Genomic DNA, 15,844 nt, shown 5'->3' with positions numbered 1-15,844 from the left:
TTTGTAAAGTGGAGGGTAAATAATGAGAAAAATCTCCAAGAAAAAATCTATAAAATGTCCCATTTGAAATGTTCCACCAGTTATGTAGAGTGTACACCGTGTTCCAAGTTATTATGCAAATTGGATTAAAGGGTCATAAAGATAACATTTTTTGTTGTGCTATTAAATTTATAGATGGTATTATGTGTCAGGGCTCTTTGAATCGCTATAATTAATTTCAGAGAGCTGGGTTGATTAGTTTGTCTGGTGAGCTCAATTAAAGGAAACTATTACAGTATAAAACGAATTTTACTGAACAAAGCTCCCCATGAGAACAGTATTTTTTTCAAAAATAAAAAACTGCATTGTTCCAAATTATTATGCACAGCAGATTTTCTAATAGAATTGTATGGTGTCTTTGTGCTTGTGTTGACTGTAATGTTAAAGTATTCAAAAGGTCTTTCAAAATGCAGCTAGAAAACATGGGATGAGCTTCAGCTGAAATAGAGAATGACTCAGTCGTAGTCACCCGAAGCCCAGTTTTGTGTATTTATATTATCAGAACTGTCTGTCCTCTGATGAAAAACAGCGTGTAAACAGAAAATCGTGTGCATCATGATTGTCTGATTAGGAAAACTGCAAAGCCAGAGTGTCCTTTTATAATTCTGTGATTAAAGCAGAGAGCTGTTCTTCTCCAGAGACCAACAGTGAGATTCATGGGTATACTACAGGTGAAAGGGACTAAGATACTCAGAAGCAGTTTTGTTTTATGTGCTACTAATCTGATCTTTATTGAAGTGTAATTGGTGCTTCTCTCAGAACAGTGTCGTTATGGTGTTTGAGCAGCAAATGAAAAGCTAATTCTGCTAAATGATTCAAAAATCGCCTCTATACAAGATGTGATTGTTCTTACATGTGACAGGTTATTTAAGCTTTTAGATTAAATGAAACAGATAAATTGAACGCAATTGTACATCATCTGCTTATTTCCAGAAATAACCAGGCTTGCACTGGGATTCTTGATTCTTTATTAAACAGACAGACAGGCAACATTTGCAGCTAGCGGCAAAATGATGCTTTTTTTTTTTTCTAAGAAAAATCTCCTTGTCCACGATGCATACAGTTCATCCAACTAAAAAAAAAGTAGTTGGATGAAAACACAGTTGAACAGACAAAGATGGACAGACTCATGAACAAGCCAAGCTGACTTGTTTGTTGGCCCATTTACCTTCAGACTTTGCTGGAGGATGCTGAGCGTTGCAGACACAAGATGCAGACAGCGTCCAGTCTCATCAGTGGCCTCGCTGGTGAGAAGGAGAGGTGGACAGAACAGAGCAAAGAGTTTGCTGCCCAAACCAAACGCCTTGTGGGTAGGTTACGTTGTATGTATGATTTAACACTTTATATTATAGAAACAATATTTCTGCAATACAAAATATATTTTATCTCATAACATGTAGGGTTTTGTGTATCAGAAGAGATTTCAGAATTGTGCAGTAATTTTCTATTCAAGCCAGACGTTGGAAAAAAAACCCCTAAAACCATTAATTTCTTCATCTTTATTTTCTGATGCTGTTTACTTTTTTCAGGTATTGAAAACATATTTGCTATCATCACTTTGGTGTCTTTCAGGTGATGTCCTTCTGGCCACGGCTTTCCTCTCATATTCTGGTCCCTTTAATCAGGAGTTTCGTAATCTTCTTCTGAGTGACTGGCAGCGAGAGCTGAAGCAGCGTTGCATCCCGTTTGCCAAAGGCCTCAATCTGGCTGAGCTTCTAATTGATGCACCCACTGTTAGTGAATGGAACCTGCAGGTTAGTCAAGGATCTGGCTAAAGACCACCTAAATGGTTTGTTGTTGAAGACTAGGGATTATTTCTTTACAACAAAAAAATCACTAAGAAAATCTCCTTGTGTTTCTGATAAGGATGCAGCTACAAACCTGCGAAACACAGTTTTGAGCTGCATTTTGCACCTACAAGATACAACTACAAAACTGTAGCTGTACAGCAACACATTTATGTGTTTGATGCATAAATATTTGAAGGTTCTAAATAGTCTGTTTTTTGTAAGACTAAGTGGAACACCTTATAAATAGCAGCAGGAATAAGCTTCACCTTTCTTTGTTACAGGGCCTTCCCAGTGATGACCTGTCCATTCAAAATGGCATAATTGTGACCAAAGCTGCTCGATTCCCTCTGCTTATTGACCCACAGACACAGGGAAAAATCTGGATTAAAAACAAAGAAGCTAGAAATGAGTTGCAGGTTTGGTTGACCATCATCTTCTTATTTATCTAATCCACTTTGAGTTGATCTTTATCTGGCAACATACAAGAGATATTTGAAAATGTTGGATTCATTTATGCGTATATATCAGCATTTTAACTTTGAGTTTAAAATGGTGAGTTTGCTCTCTTCTGTAACAGGCATTGCAGGTTAGGAAAAAAAATTTGTGTCAGATTTTGTGTTTGAGATATTCTGTTTACTTTTAGCTCTCTGATATCCAGCATGGCCAGCGCATTTGAAAAAGTATATCTGTAGGCATTATGAGCTCAGACAAGGTCATGCACCTGTTAGAGGCAATATCTGAGCAGCATGAATGCATTCTGAAAGCACATCATGAGTGTTTTCAAGACGCAGGACTTAACCATAAGTTTTCAAACCATCTTCCATTGAACATCATCCAACCAAAAGTGTTACTATCAGCTTTCCTTAAGATATTTTTTAAAAGAAGCAATACATAATGACTTTTGTAGGTTTTTTGTATTTATGAGAATCTTAGAAAAATCCAGTTTGATTACTGCTGATAATAATTCAAGCTACATTATAGAATTCCATATTTTTTTGTGTGTGAACATGTGTAATTCACAATTTACCAATGTTTTTTTTTACTCTTTTAATTTCAGATTACGTCACTAAACCATAAGTACTTTAAAAATCATCTTGAAGACAGTTTGTCTCTTGGTCGCCCCCTACTGATTGAAGATGTTGGGGAGGAGTTGGACCCTGCCCTTGACAACGTTCTTGAGAAAAACTTTATTAAAACCGGCTCCACTTACAAGGTTATAGAAAATTATTTTGTTTAATTAATATCTGTTTTCGTCATGTTTTTTTTTTTCTTCTGTATTATTAAATGACCTTTTGGTGCTTAGTCAAGACATAATATGACACTACAGATACATCTGGTCATGCTAACTAACACACCTGTATCTACACAAAAAGGTTAAAGCAATGCATGGATGCTTGCTCAATAAAACCACACAGCATAAACTCCTCTAGATAGAGATGTAGAGCGCACAAAGTGTGCAGAAACAATAGCTCATTCTTTCTTTTTCCCTTCATTTGTTTCAAAATCAGGACATTTGCCTCCTAAGAAAACATTTTCTATTATTGATAAACTGTTTTGAATCTGGGATTAATATGTGCATACAGTCTGAAGATGCATCACCCAGTCCTTCATATCTCAGAATGTCTCAACAAATATCACGTCTCAGATGAAGGCCAAGGAGTATAAAGAAGTGGATAGATTTTTTTAATGTATGCTTCTCCTTTTTTGTACCCATAATAAATATGCTCATTGCTAAACTCAGTTTTTGCTCACAAAGCAATTTATTAATACCTGCATTGGAAATGGTTTTGTTGCAGCAGCATACTTCAATCTAAACATGCTGCACAATGAAATGTGAATCACAATAGACAAAATGTACAAAGTATACATTTATATGAGATAGAGGCAAACACTGTATGTGCCACTTAATTATAGTGTTTGTGTAGGTATGTTATGCAGCAGAATAAAAGCCTGGTGTTTTCTCTGGATTCTACCAAATGGTTTTAGCAGCTGTGAAATGTAAAAAAACACACTTCAGTACCTTTTCAAAATAATCCTCGCTTTATACCTTGTACCTTTTTTTTTGTCATATAAATACAATGTTAAAGGCTATATACAGTACAGACCAAAAGTTTGGACACACAGTTGTGTCCAAACTTAATTTTTCTATGCTGAACCCGTCACACATATCTTAGTTGTTAAAAAAGCTGAAAATTATTTCTTAATTTTTTAGGAATTTACTATTAGGTCTTTGTGCTTTGTACTGAAACAACTTCCTCTTTCCAGTTGCTATGCAATGTTCAAACCATATATTTTCTACTTTAAAATTGGAGGTTATTGTTTGAATTCTTTTTTTATTATTTTTTTACATTTTATTTACAAGCATAAAAGCTTTGATTAATCTGTAAAATGTGTCATTACTTTGAGAGGAATTATAGTGACCACACAGTTTGACTGTAAATAAAATCTTCTTAATTACATAACTGTGTATCTATTTGATCATACATCATATACAAGGTCATGTTATAAATATCACTGCAATCAGCTTGCAAACATTTTCTCTGGTACTCGCCATCAGATGCATCACAAAACATGCTCTGACAACAGGGATACTCCTCAAACATAACAATCAACCAGAAGTCTCTTTCAGAGTATTTCTATTAATATCCTGCTTTGAGGAAGAAGTGAAGGTGTCTACGCTTGACAGCTTCAGGAACAGACATACAGATGGATAATTAGATGATATACTGCCATGAGTAATTAAGTGTCGATCAGAGGCAATGCAATCTTGCACCCATGCAGGTACACATATTTATGTGCACAAATACACACGGGGAATATTTCAGAGTAGCTCTATCTACCTAGGGCTTATTGAGGCTCTCAAAAAGTATGCGCAATCCATTTAACGCCATTCTCCAAATAATTGATTTTCAGGAAGTTATTTGGCCTCTTTCTTGACTTTTTTTCTACAGTTCAGTGTTGTTTTTTTAATTAGGGTTTAATGAGAGGATTTTGTTACTCGGGCAAAAAAAAAAATTGCATACAAATATTACACTTATTTGACAGACCAACAGAAGTCTTTTTTGTGTATACATCCACCAGCTTTACACATCTAGAATAATGCAGAAGCAAAGTCAGACCGGATGAAAAGTAAACAAATTTAGGCCTGAATTTTAAGTGGGCCATTCCACCACGCATCCGTTGTTACGCGTGTGGTTTCATACATTTTAATGTTTATGATGCTTTTGTGCTAAAAGGTAATATGTTCACAGGTGAAAGTTGGGGACAAAGAAGTGGATGTGATGAAAGGATTCAGGCTTTATATGACCACCAAGCTCCCTAACCCAGCTTACACTCCTGAAATCAGCGCTCGCACCTCCATCATTGACTTCACTGTTACCATGAAGGGGCTTGAGGACCAGTTACTGGGTCGTGTCATTCTCACTGAAAAACAGGTATACCTTCAGTCAAAAAGACGGTAATTTTACCTGCCATCTGTACAATTTAATGACCTAATTAAGCAATATTATATATAAAATAATTAAATCTCACTCCTACAGATTTGAAGCGGTTTGTATCGATACTTGTAGGCTTTTAACACCTCTCTTATTGTGTGACATTATAACTCATGAGTGTATCATCACCCTTTACAAAACAGAGTAAAGAAACTCCCAGTCACTGGTACAATGGTGCCCATATGTATCAGGATAAAACCTGCTAACAAAGACACACACATATAAAGTGTCAGGAACTTGAGCCATTCACACTGAACACTATAATACCTCACTGTAAATACACCAGGGCAAAGGGCTCATTAATTGTTCGTCTGAAAAGACTGGCACTGCTGCAGAAAAGCAATTTTCTCACCGGTAAGCCTAATGGGCGATCATGAAATGAAAGATTCATGGAAGATGTGAAGAATAGCATGCTATCTCCAATATGCGCCAAATATGGATATAACGATAATGAAAGAGCTGAGGCTGCTATTCCAGATTGAAAAACCGGCATCTTTTTTTTCGAGCTTATGGGGGTACAGAGGGCTAGAATTATTGTTTTCAGTATTTCGATTTTTCATTGATAATAAGGCTACTTTATAAATGCACCCACAAACATTAGGAGTATAGGGAAACAAAAACTAGCCCTAGCATAAAACCAAGTTTAAATGAGAAACTCGTCATTATTTTTTCTCTATATTTTAAAGTTGTAAGAAATTGTTGATCTGCTGCAGACAATGGCAAATATTTATATAACACAGTAACTTGGTGAACAAACTGTCAAACCTCTTTCTGCCTCTTTTCAAATTAAATAACAGTCGATAAATTAAGCCTGACAAAAGATTATTTGCAACTCCAGAAGGCACTCGTACTTGAACTCAGATCTCTGGATTGAAAGCCCAGAGTTCTAACCAATATGTCATAGAAACCTGTTGGCAGATCACACAAGTTAAACCCTCTTGTTGGCCTACAACAACCTTTGATAAACATAACTTGGGCAAAAAACTGTTTTTGGCTGGTTTCAAACTAAAGACCTTTTGCATGTTAAGCAAACGACAATAGAGAAAACAATCTTCTACTGTTGGTTCATGAGAGCGGGTCCAAAATTTGTCAAAGGATAATTTCAGTGATGGGCTGTAGACAATGCCAAATATCAGTACTACAGAGAGTGCTATAAGGCATGTGATTCTCTCACAGAGCACAGTAACTTAGATTAATAACTATTTTTGCCTGATTTCAAGTTAGAATCTATAAATAAAAACGGAGAAATCCGACTGTATGGAAAATGTTGCTTTGTGCACATTTTAAGGTACAAATCCAGAATGTTCTTCTGAAAGTATAACTTAAGCTTATCTGAAAGAAACAATTGCGTCCCTTTTTCCTGCTAGCATTTGCCACGTAACAGTATTAACTATTAACAGCGACAACGACACAAGCTGCATGTACAGTTGCAAGTGAGAGTCTGCTGTTTCTTTTTATGACCATCGCCATAGCAATACTGTAGAAACCAGATGATCATATTGACAGACTGGAAAATAACCACCTTCAATCCAGATAACAAAACTGTGAAACCCATATTATAATTCTGTGGTGCACGCCTAAATTAAAACCTAAAGCAGTAATGGAAGAACTGTGAAATAACTCTATCTATTGGTTAGCTGGTAACCATAGAGACTATACAGATTTTTGACCAAGGAGTTATAGGGATGTTTTTGAATCAAAAACAAAACTTATGGCTAGTTAAATCAAGAATTGCATAGATTTGTACTCCTTTTTTAGTATGACCCAAAAATTCAGTAAATATGGTTATTTGCACCGTTTCTGGGTCACATTTACTGCATTTCTTTAAAAACAGGTTTTGAGATAAAAAAAAAATATGTTTGTTTTACAAATACCTTGTTGGTTTGAAACAGGATTCTAGGTGAATTATAGATAGATGATTCTGAAAAGTATCTGTCACTAAATGTAACTGAACTCCATTATCATGTTGTCTTAGATGTTGGCACATTAACAGACTGTAAAGACTGTAAAATTATGAAGAAAAACTTTGAGACAGGCACAGCTTTTTTAAAATTATGTGACTTGATATTTGTGCACTGCACTTTAAAGCCTAGACTCCTTGAGTTGACTTCTATTTGTTCCTCATCCTATTGAGTCTGACTTTCTGACCATATTCATTTGCACTGTTTAAAATCGAAGAATCTAAAACAGTTTCATAAAAACTTCAGGGAGAATATAAGTGACTGTTTATTTAAACCAGATGACTGCAGATTTTTGGGTTGAATTTTATGTGTAGTATTTGTTTTGTTATACTTATAACTCATTACTGCACACATCGTCAATTCATTATGTTTGAATTGCTCATTTCTGAACACTGGCATTCATCTTCAACCATCAAAATTAGTTTTCTTTTAATCTGTGCCCTCAGATGCAGTGGAAAGGGTTTTAAACAAACATCAGTGGTGAGAACTTGTGACTGATATTACCTTGTTGAACGATGTGTTTTAAATAGAATGTGAAAGTCTGAAAACTAATGATCTCTCTACTAAGAAGTTGGCTTAGATAACAGCATGAATTCAAAATGAGATTTACTTTGATCTTGTCCACATTAAGCGTAAATTGTCAACTTAGAATACCCCGCCGTCTAAAATACGTTTACTTTTGTCAGATTCATCTTCTTCATGAAGCTCTTTGATTTTAGTGGCCCTATGCTGTGTTTTTTTTACAGTCACAGAGTTATACTTTATATCTACATGTCCCTGTTTGCTGTGTTTTCTGACTCCAGGAAATGGAGAAGGAGAGGACTGACCTTTTGGAAGATGTAACCTATAACAAGAGAAAAATGAAGGAACTTGAGGACAACCTCTTGTACAGACTAACTAGCACACAGGTAAAAATATGTTTCAAACTTTATTTTATGGCTATATATATATATATATATAGTATATGCATAAAGTAGGAGCACCGCTTTTCGAAAACATTAGATGATTAGATGCAAATGTTGAAAAAATAAGAGTGGTGGGAACACTTAGTTTGTTATTATTTGATCAGATTCACATTTTGATTTGTGATAATATTGTAGGGTTAAAAGATTTTCATTTAGAAAACATCTGAAGCAGTTGTGTTTTTTGGGGGGTTTTTTTAGGGTTCACTGGTGGATGATGAGAGCCTGATTCTCGTTCTCAACAACACAAAGCAAACAGCCGAGGAAGTCACTCAGAAGCTGCAGATTGCTGCTGAGACTGAAGTTCAGATAAATGCTGCTAGGGAGGAATACCGACCCGGTAGGCTTTGAGATATAATTTTTATTTATTTATTTATTTACACAGGCTGCAGTGTGTTTCTAAAGTCAAAGGCAAGAATGGATACATACAGTATATCTATATCTTTAGCTTTTTTATTTCAACTCAGACTCTTAACAAATCTAGTGCAAAAGTATTTTGTATTCACTTACATTTTCTACTTTACAAACACCAATTTAAATATGATGTATTATTTCTGAGATAGAAGAACACCAAGTAGAACCTAATTTTTTTACAGAAAAAGATTTGATAACTGTATTTTGCATTTGTTTTCACAACAATGTAGTGTATATGTCCTCAGTAGAATAGAGTGCAACCAACAGAAATTTCATAATTAGTAACAGAAGTCCATATTGTGTGTAATATAATCTCAGTATAAATACAGCTGTTCTTGAAGAGCTTTCTTCGAAAACATTAGTGAAAAAACAGCATAATGAAAACCAAGTAAAGCGCCGGACAAGTCAAGTTTCAATTATTTATTGAACATTTATTGGTCAGACAGTAGATAATTACAGATGTTGTATGTCGTTTCCTTTCTTTCTGATGGTTTGTTCTCTTGTCTGCTTTCTGTGTGATTCTAGTGGCCACTAGGGGCAGCATCCTGTATTTCCTTATTACTGAGATGAGTATGGTAAATATCATGTACCAGACATCTTTGAGGCAGTTCCTTGGACTTTTTGACCTTTCTCTTGCTAGGTAAGAAATATTGGCATTGATGATGTCCCAGTATAATACAACAACAGTACAGAATTTGCTTCACCCCATAGAATCATATTATTTTTAGTAACACTGTCAATTAAACCTTTTAGCCCAGATTGTTTAGAATATTAAGTCAACTATTGTAGCCACTTCACAATTGTATATGACGTGACGTTCTAATCAGAAATAACAATCACATTTGTCATTTTCATATTGTTTATACTTGGTACTAAATTTGTAATTTGTTTCATTTCAATACAATAAAAAAAACATAATATTCCCAAGGAGAAATAAGGTTAACCCAGAGATTGGCCAGAGATTTCTGAGCTTGGATATTTTACTTCGATGTATGAAGCCTCACGGGTTACACTGTGCATTAAGTTGGTACAGAATACAAGTCCTATTTAATTTTGAGAAAAATGTACTGTTTAGCAGTTAAACAATTAAGCTTGGGGCTTAAACTAACGTTCAAAACTAACATTTGTGTTGTAATTTTCTACCGGAACAGGTCCTCAAAAAGTCCTATTACCATCAAACGGATCGCGAGCATCATAGAGTTCATGACCTTTGAGGTGCACCACTACGCAGCAAGGGGCCTGTACGAAGAACACAAGTTTCTTTTTACTTTGCTGTTGACTTTGAAGATTGACATGCAAAGCAACAAAATGAAACATGAGGAGTTCCACACACTCATTAAAGGTACGATAACTTTTCATCCAACATCACTGTAAAGTTCTCCTTAACTTCACCTCTGACCTGTGAGTTTCCTGATCTTCATAAAGATCACTAAGGTGGTTGTTCACTGATGTTTTTGACCAAACCTCAGAAGTCTTTACAAAACAGATGTATTATTATATTGTTTAGTAATGAGTTCAGTTAATAAGGAATTTGGTTGCAGTGGATTTTATTAAGCGATATCATAGGACAGGGGGCTTCATGGTTTTATTTTTTTTAGTTTTAAAAAGTATTTAAAGTTTTGAAACACTAAATACTTTCTTCCACTAAACAATTCTGTAGTACTTTGTGTTGGTGTATTACATAAAATATGTGGAAAAGGTGTTAAAATAGTTGTGTAAAGCACAAGTTATGTAGCCTAACTGTTTTAAATTCAAATGTTGAAAACAACAAAAAAGTATGTAGAAAAGGAGTAATTTTCTCATGTTTTAGAGAAGTTTTTCTAGTATTAAGATATAAGTTGTTTGATTATATTTCTTTAAGTACTTGTAGCAGCTAGTTGAATTTCTTACACGCAGCACTTTTCACTGCAGGAGTAAAAGTCCATAGCGTTACCAGCAGATTCAGAACAGCTACATGCATGCTACATGCTGCTACATGCATGCAGCTATACCATCTGTCAACTGTGACATGCTGACTACAGTACTATTGACGTTTTTTGGAATTACGTGTACAGTACATTAATTGAAATGTAAAAAAAAAAGGTATATGATATGCATTTTTGCTTTGTAAAATGTTGCTTAGACAAAACTCAACGTTATCCTGAAAACACACATGTGTCTGTGTTCATGCGGGGGTGTATGTTTGTGTGTTTTTGCATCGTACAGGCGGTGCGTCTCTGGACCTAAAAGCCTGCCCTCAGAAACCAGCCAAGTGGATCCTGGACATGACTTGGCTCAACCTCGTGGAGCTCAGGAAACTCTGGCAGTTCTCCGACATACTGGATCAGGTTCACATATTACACATCTCAATCAGTGTAGGCATGCATCTTTAGCTGAGAAAGATTTACCCAAGTACTTTTATCTACCAAGTCTCCCTCAGTAAGGAAGTTTCATCTGTTCATCACACACACTCTGATGCGTTTGTGGCCTCTGGGTGCTTATTAAATATTTTTCACAGCTCTTCTTTGCGCTACTAAGCATGTCAATATCATCCTCATCATGGCTCACTTCATCCTTTCTTTTACACATGGGCTCTCAGAGACTCGTGATTGACTGTCACTCACCCAAATGCACAAACCCTTGAGTGTAACTGACAGCCTGGTGGCTCCCATGGTGGGAAAAACCAACGTTGTGTGAAATGAGCTTAGTTTGGTTAAATTTTCAATCAATTACTTTTGGCTGGGCAGATGTACATGTACATGCCAGCATGATGTGTGTTTGGCTGACTGTGTATTTGCAAGTAATTCACATGAGCATTTTATTCCGCATGCCTGTTAATAAGGAGAGGTGGTGTTGAACTTTTTAGTTTATTCAAATCAGTTTTTCAAGGAGGACATGGAAAAAGCCCCAGAAGTTTAGAGTTTCAGCTGTTGGAAGGGCACACTGTCCTCAAGCATACGTAAACTTCTCAGTCTTATAAATTTATAATGAAGAAAGTTAATATCACTTGAAAATATGCTCATCATATGAATAAACAGCAGATAAAGCATATTTTTGTTGTTTCAAAAAATTGTGTTTTCTATTTCCAACATTCTCATATGTAAATGAACGGTTAAAGAAAAAGATTATGATGAATATGAGTATTATTATTTTTGCCTTTTTACCTTACCAAAGTAAAACCATATTCATATCTAACAAAAACAGAGCAAACTTAAAGCTCCCTTCCTCTCAGGTTCATGATTAATTTATTTCTGAGGCCTCTGATTGCTGAGATGAGCTTGCTTCAGTCAGCCTGCCTAAGGGCAGCTGTGGCTATGATGCAGTAGCTTACCACCATCAGCTTGTGAATGTGTGACTGAATGCTGCGTAAGGCACTTTGATGTCCTCCAGACTTAATAAATCTCTATGCAAGTACAAGCCATTCAGCATTCAGTGTCTTTGCCTGCGAAATATACTCAGTGTAAGATGTACCTCAGTGCAATAGCCCGATGTCTACATTTCTTCCAGATAAGTCGTAACGAGAAGCAGTGGAAGTCGTGGTTTGATAAGGAAGCCCCAGAGGAGGAGGTGGTTCCGAACTCCTATGATCAGTCTCTCGACTGCTTTAGGCGACTGCTCCTGATACGATGCTGGTGTCCCGACAGGACCATCGCGCAGGTCAAGAAAACACTTTTTTGTATTCTTAAATTATATAGAGTTAAGTCAAAAACTGGGTGTAAAGTCTGCCTGTTAACAATTATACTATGAAATAAATAAGATGTCAGAGAAAGTGATGAAGGACCTGGAAGTTACTGTTCTGTTTGAGTCCCACACATATCCATATCCACCATCATTCATACACCAGGTTATTGAGTAAAAGAGTTTTTCAGAAAAAAAGAAAGTCTGTTAAGTAGTTTTTAAAAAACAAACCTTTGACTAAAAAAATGATCTGCAAAACATCAAACCAAAAACCCTCCACATATTTTCCTAATATTAACCCTTGATAGAAAATGTATTTCCTTTTCTTTTACTTTTGGTAGGAGTTCAACAACTCTTTGCATTTCTTGCATTTCTAACCAGTAAATAAACATCCACTTTACACCATTTGATTCCTCCTCTCTTTCTTAGGCTCGTAAATACATAACTAATGCAATGGGGGAGAAGTACACTGAAGGGGTGATTCTTGACCTGGAGAAGATGTGGGAGGAATCAGATCCACGGACACCCCTTATCTGCTTCCTTTCAATGGGATCAGACCCTACTGACTCCATCACTGCACTGGGGAAGAAGCTCAAGATTGAGACCAGATACGTGTCTATGGGACAAGGACAAGAGGTTCATGCTCGGAAGCTTCTGCAGCAGACCATGGCTAATGTGAGTCCAGTGCTCTGAGGTGGCTGCTGTTGGAACTGTAATTAATTTTCCAAAATAGCCTGGGAAAGTTTAGAATTTCAATTAAGCAATTTACAAGTCCAGATAGATGTGGAAAAGACAACGGTGAGGAAAAATATCAGTATTTTAGATCTTGTTGCCTGTTCCATTCTTTTAAAGTTGCATCCATCTATTTCCCTGTGTATCCACTCCCTTCAAAACTGTAAACTCACTATGAACACTACAGTTATAGTTTAAAAATGGGCGAAAAGGGATTGAACCCTGACCTGAAATTTTATCCTCAACTCGTCACAGTGTTTGATGGCTACCGGTTGTTGTGATTGTTCACAGGGTGGGTGGGCCTTGCTCCAGAACTGTCATCTGGGTCTAGACTTCATGGATGAACTAATGGACACCGTGACAGAAACAGACTTTGTCAATGACAGCTTTCGCCTTTGGATGACCACAGAGGCTCACAAGCACTTCCCCATCACTCTTCTTCAGATGTCTGTCAAGTTCACCAACGAACCACCGCAGGGCCTGAAGGCGGGGCTTAAGAGGACCTATGGAGGTGGGCTTCAGTGTATTTTAATTTGCAGTAGCAAAGTCATTTGAATTGATCTGTGGAAAATAGAGGACAGACTGTCTGGAATCAAGCTACACGAAGTCTTGTACTGAAATGCCTTTGCTTGCAAACACATGCAAGCAAAAGTATATGTATTTTTAAATAGAAAAACTGTCAATAGGGGTATAATGAAATGATTGAAACACAAAAGTGTCTTATTATTCTTGATGTGTCCGTTTATAAAGATCTGAGTAGTGGGTGGAGGCATGCATATAGATAGATCCAGACTCTTACTGTGTCCTAGGGGAAGGACAACAGATGAAGAGATGGAAATTCACAAGAAACATATGCTTGTTGCTTAAATCAGAGACTTTACACCCAAGTGCCACAAGCATTGGGGGAAGGTTTATGAGACCTTAGACGAGCTGAAACATGTACTTTGTGTTTTTATTCAAAACCCAGAAGGGTAAAAAGAATATTTAATATGCACAAGAGAACTGCCTGTTCCTAGTTCATATTGAAAAGGATGAAGGGCAACTAAGAATCTATGTGTGCTTGTCTTTAGCTCCTAAATCCTGCTAGAGACCAAGTCTGTTTCATTTGCAAATTCACAAAAGTGCATTTGACACATATTTTGATCCCAAAATTATAGCTGTATGAAATGAAAATTTGCATTTAAAGTTGCTTCACTGTTATTTGTTTCTCTGAATATCAACCTTTTTCAGTTGAAAAATACTGTATGTGTATGTATATTTGACTCCCAACATATTTTGGAACTGGGTGTTGACGTATTGATCCCCGTGTCTTTTAACAGGAATAAACCAGGACCTTTTGGATGTCAGTAACATGGTGCAGTGGAAGCCAATGCTGTATGCTGTGGCGTTTCTCCACAGTACCGTACAAGAGCGGAGGAAGTTTGGCCCTCTAGGATGGAACATCCCCTACGAGTTCAACCAAGCAGACTTTAACGCCACTGTCCAGTTTGTTCAAAACCACCTGGATGACGTGGACATCAAAAAGGTCAGTGGAGTTTACGTAGGGTGAAGCTATTGCTGCACATAAACATTTGCACCCATGACTAGCAGAAATCCCAGCTTGGATATATGAAAGTAAACAGCAAAGCCTCTGATCAAAAGATACATTTTTGTGATTAATGTTTCTTAGCTGAGAAGTGTGTTATTTCACTTGTACTTAGGAAGTGGAAGCTTCTAATTGCATGACTAGTCAAAGGAAATGCTTCATCTAAATTGCAAAAAAGCACTTACACTACACTTTATCATAACCTTCACATATTTCATTCTGCAGCAGATATCAAAGATCTACTTCCCTGTTTCAATGCTGTTTTAGTGAGTTATAAAAAGATTATGATAAATTACTACAAAACCATTTCCACTTTTACTCTGATCTATGCTGCATGCTTAAAAAAAAATCTAATTCTGTAAGGAGACGACATGTAAACAACTCAAACAAAGCTCCAGCTTAACGGTGTGCAAATGTATCCACTTAAACTGAAACTTTGTTGAAAAACTCTTTGATTCAATTTTAGCTTTTTTCTCAAGCCCACATCATCATAGGTATAGTAGATCTAAATTAGCCTGAAATAAAGGTCAACTTTTCTAGTGGGATTTTCTTTAAGTTTGCTATTTACCTCCTTTATCTGAAGCCATAACTTGCAGAAAGATTACACCCAAGCTTTACACTGAAAGAAATCCCCAACACCCATACAAGTAAAAATGGGAGTTTAACCCAAATTGACAAAGATTAAAGCTTCACAATGACTTACTCAGAATCCAGAAAAACATCTACTTCTGACTATCTTGGAAAAATCTTCATAAGGCAGATCTTGGCAAATGATACCAATATGTGGGATACTGATAGACTTTCCAAACAAGACATGAGTGCTGATATTCAAACAAAAAGTAGTTCTTTTTTTCACTTCAAGCAACCAAATTTGTGCTGTCTTGTTTTTTTTTATTATTTTTCGAAAGGATATTTGTTTCTCATTTTTAATTTGAAATGTATGTTACATCTTCTCAGGGTGTATCATGGAGCACAGTACAGTACATGATCGGAGAGATCCAATACGGCGGCCGAGTGACTGACGACTTCGACAAACGCCTCCTGAACACCTTTGCCAGGGTTTGGTTCAGTGAGGAAATGTTTGGACCCACCTTTAACTTCTACAAGGGATACAACATCCCAAAATGCTCCAGTGTTGACCAGTATCTCAGTTACATCCAGGTAATGCTAAACAAAAACACAGATGATGGTGGTGTGTGACTGAAAACGT

The 15,844-nt window shown here is 36.4% G+C and overlaps 1 protein-coding gene across 1 annotated transcript in view; it reads left to right on the top strand.

The window, feature by feature from the left end:
* dnah5 (dynein, axonemal, heavy chain 5) overlaps positions 1 to 15,844 on the top strand; it is a 92,478-nt gene that overhangs the window by 64,488 nt on the left and 12,146 nt on the right. The window contains exons 69-83 of the mRNA XM_028012637.1: positions 1,214 to 1,349; positions 1,612 to 1,793; positions 2,111 to 2,245; positions 2,887 to 3,042; positions 5,081 to 5,263; positions 8,088 to 8,192; positions 8,448 to 8,586; positions 9,186 to 9,300; positions 9,812 to 10,002; positions 10,866 to 10,987; positions 12,147 to 12,296; positions 12,747 to 12,992; positions 13,341 to 13,560; positions 14,369 to 14,574; positions 15,592 to 15,795. Of these exons, the coding sequence (XP_027868438.1) occupies positions 1,214 to 1,349; positions 1,612 to 1,793; positions 2,111 to 2,245; positions 2,887 to 3,042; positions 5,081 to 5,263; positions 8,088 to 8,192; positions 8,448 to 8,586; positions 9,186 to 9,300; positions 9,812 to 10,002; positions 10,866 to 10,987; positions 12,147 to 12,296; positions 12,747 to 12,992; positions 13,341 to 13,560; positions 14,369 to 14,574; positions 15,592 to 15,795 (2,490 nt within the window). The remainder of the gene's footprint in view (positions 1 to 1,213; positions 1,350 to 1,611; positions 1,794 to 2,110; positions 2,246 to 2,886; positions 3,043 to 5,080; positions 5,264 to 8,087; positions 8,193 to 8,447; positions 8,587 to 9,185; positions 9,301 to 9,811; positions 10,003 to 10,865; positions 10,988 to 12,146; positions 12,297 to 12,746; positions 12,993 to 13,340; positions 13,561 to 14,368; positions 14,575 to 15,591; positions 15,796 to 15,844) is intronic.

Source organism: Xiphophorus couchianus, chromosome 3, assembly GCF_001444195.1.
Source record: "Xiphophorus couchianus chromosome 3, X_couchianus-1.0, whole genome shotgun sequence".
In the NCBI taxonomy this organism is placed as follows: domain Eukaryota; kingdom Metazoa; phylum Chordata; class Actinopteri; order Cyprinodontiformes; family Poeciliidae; genus Xiphophorus; species Xiphophorus couchianus.
This window is presented reverse-complemented; position numbering and strand designations above follow the sequence as displayed.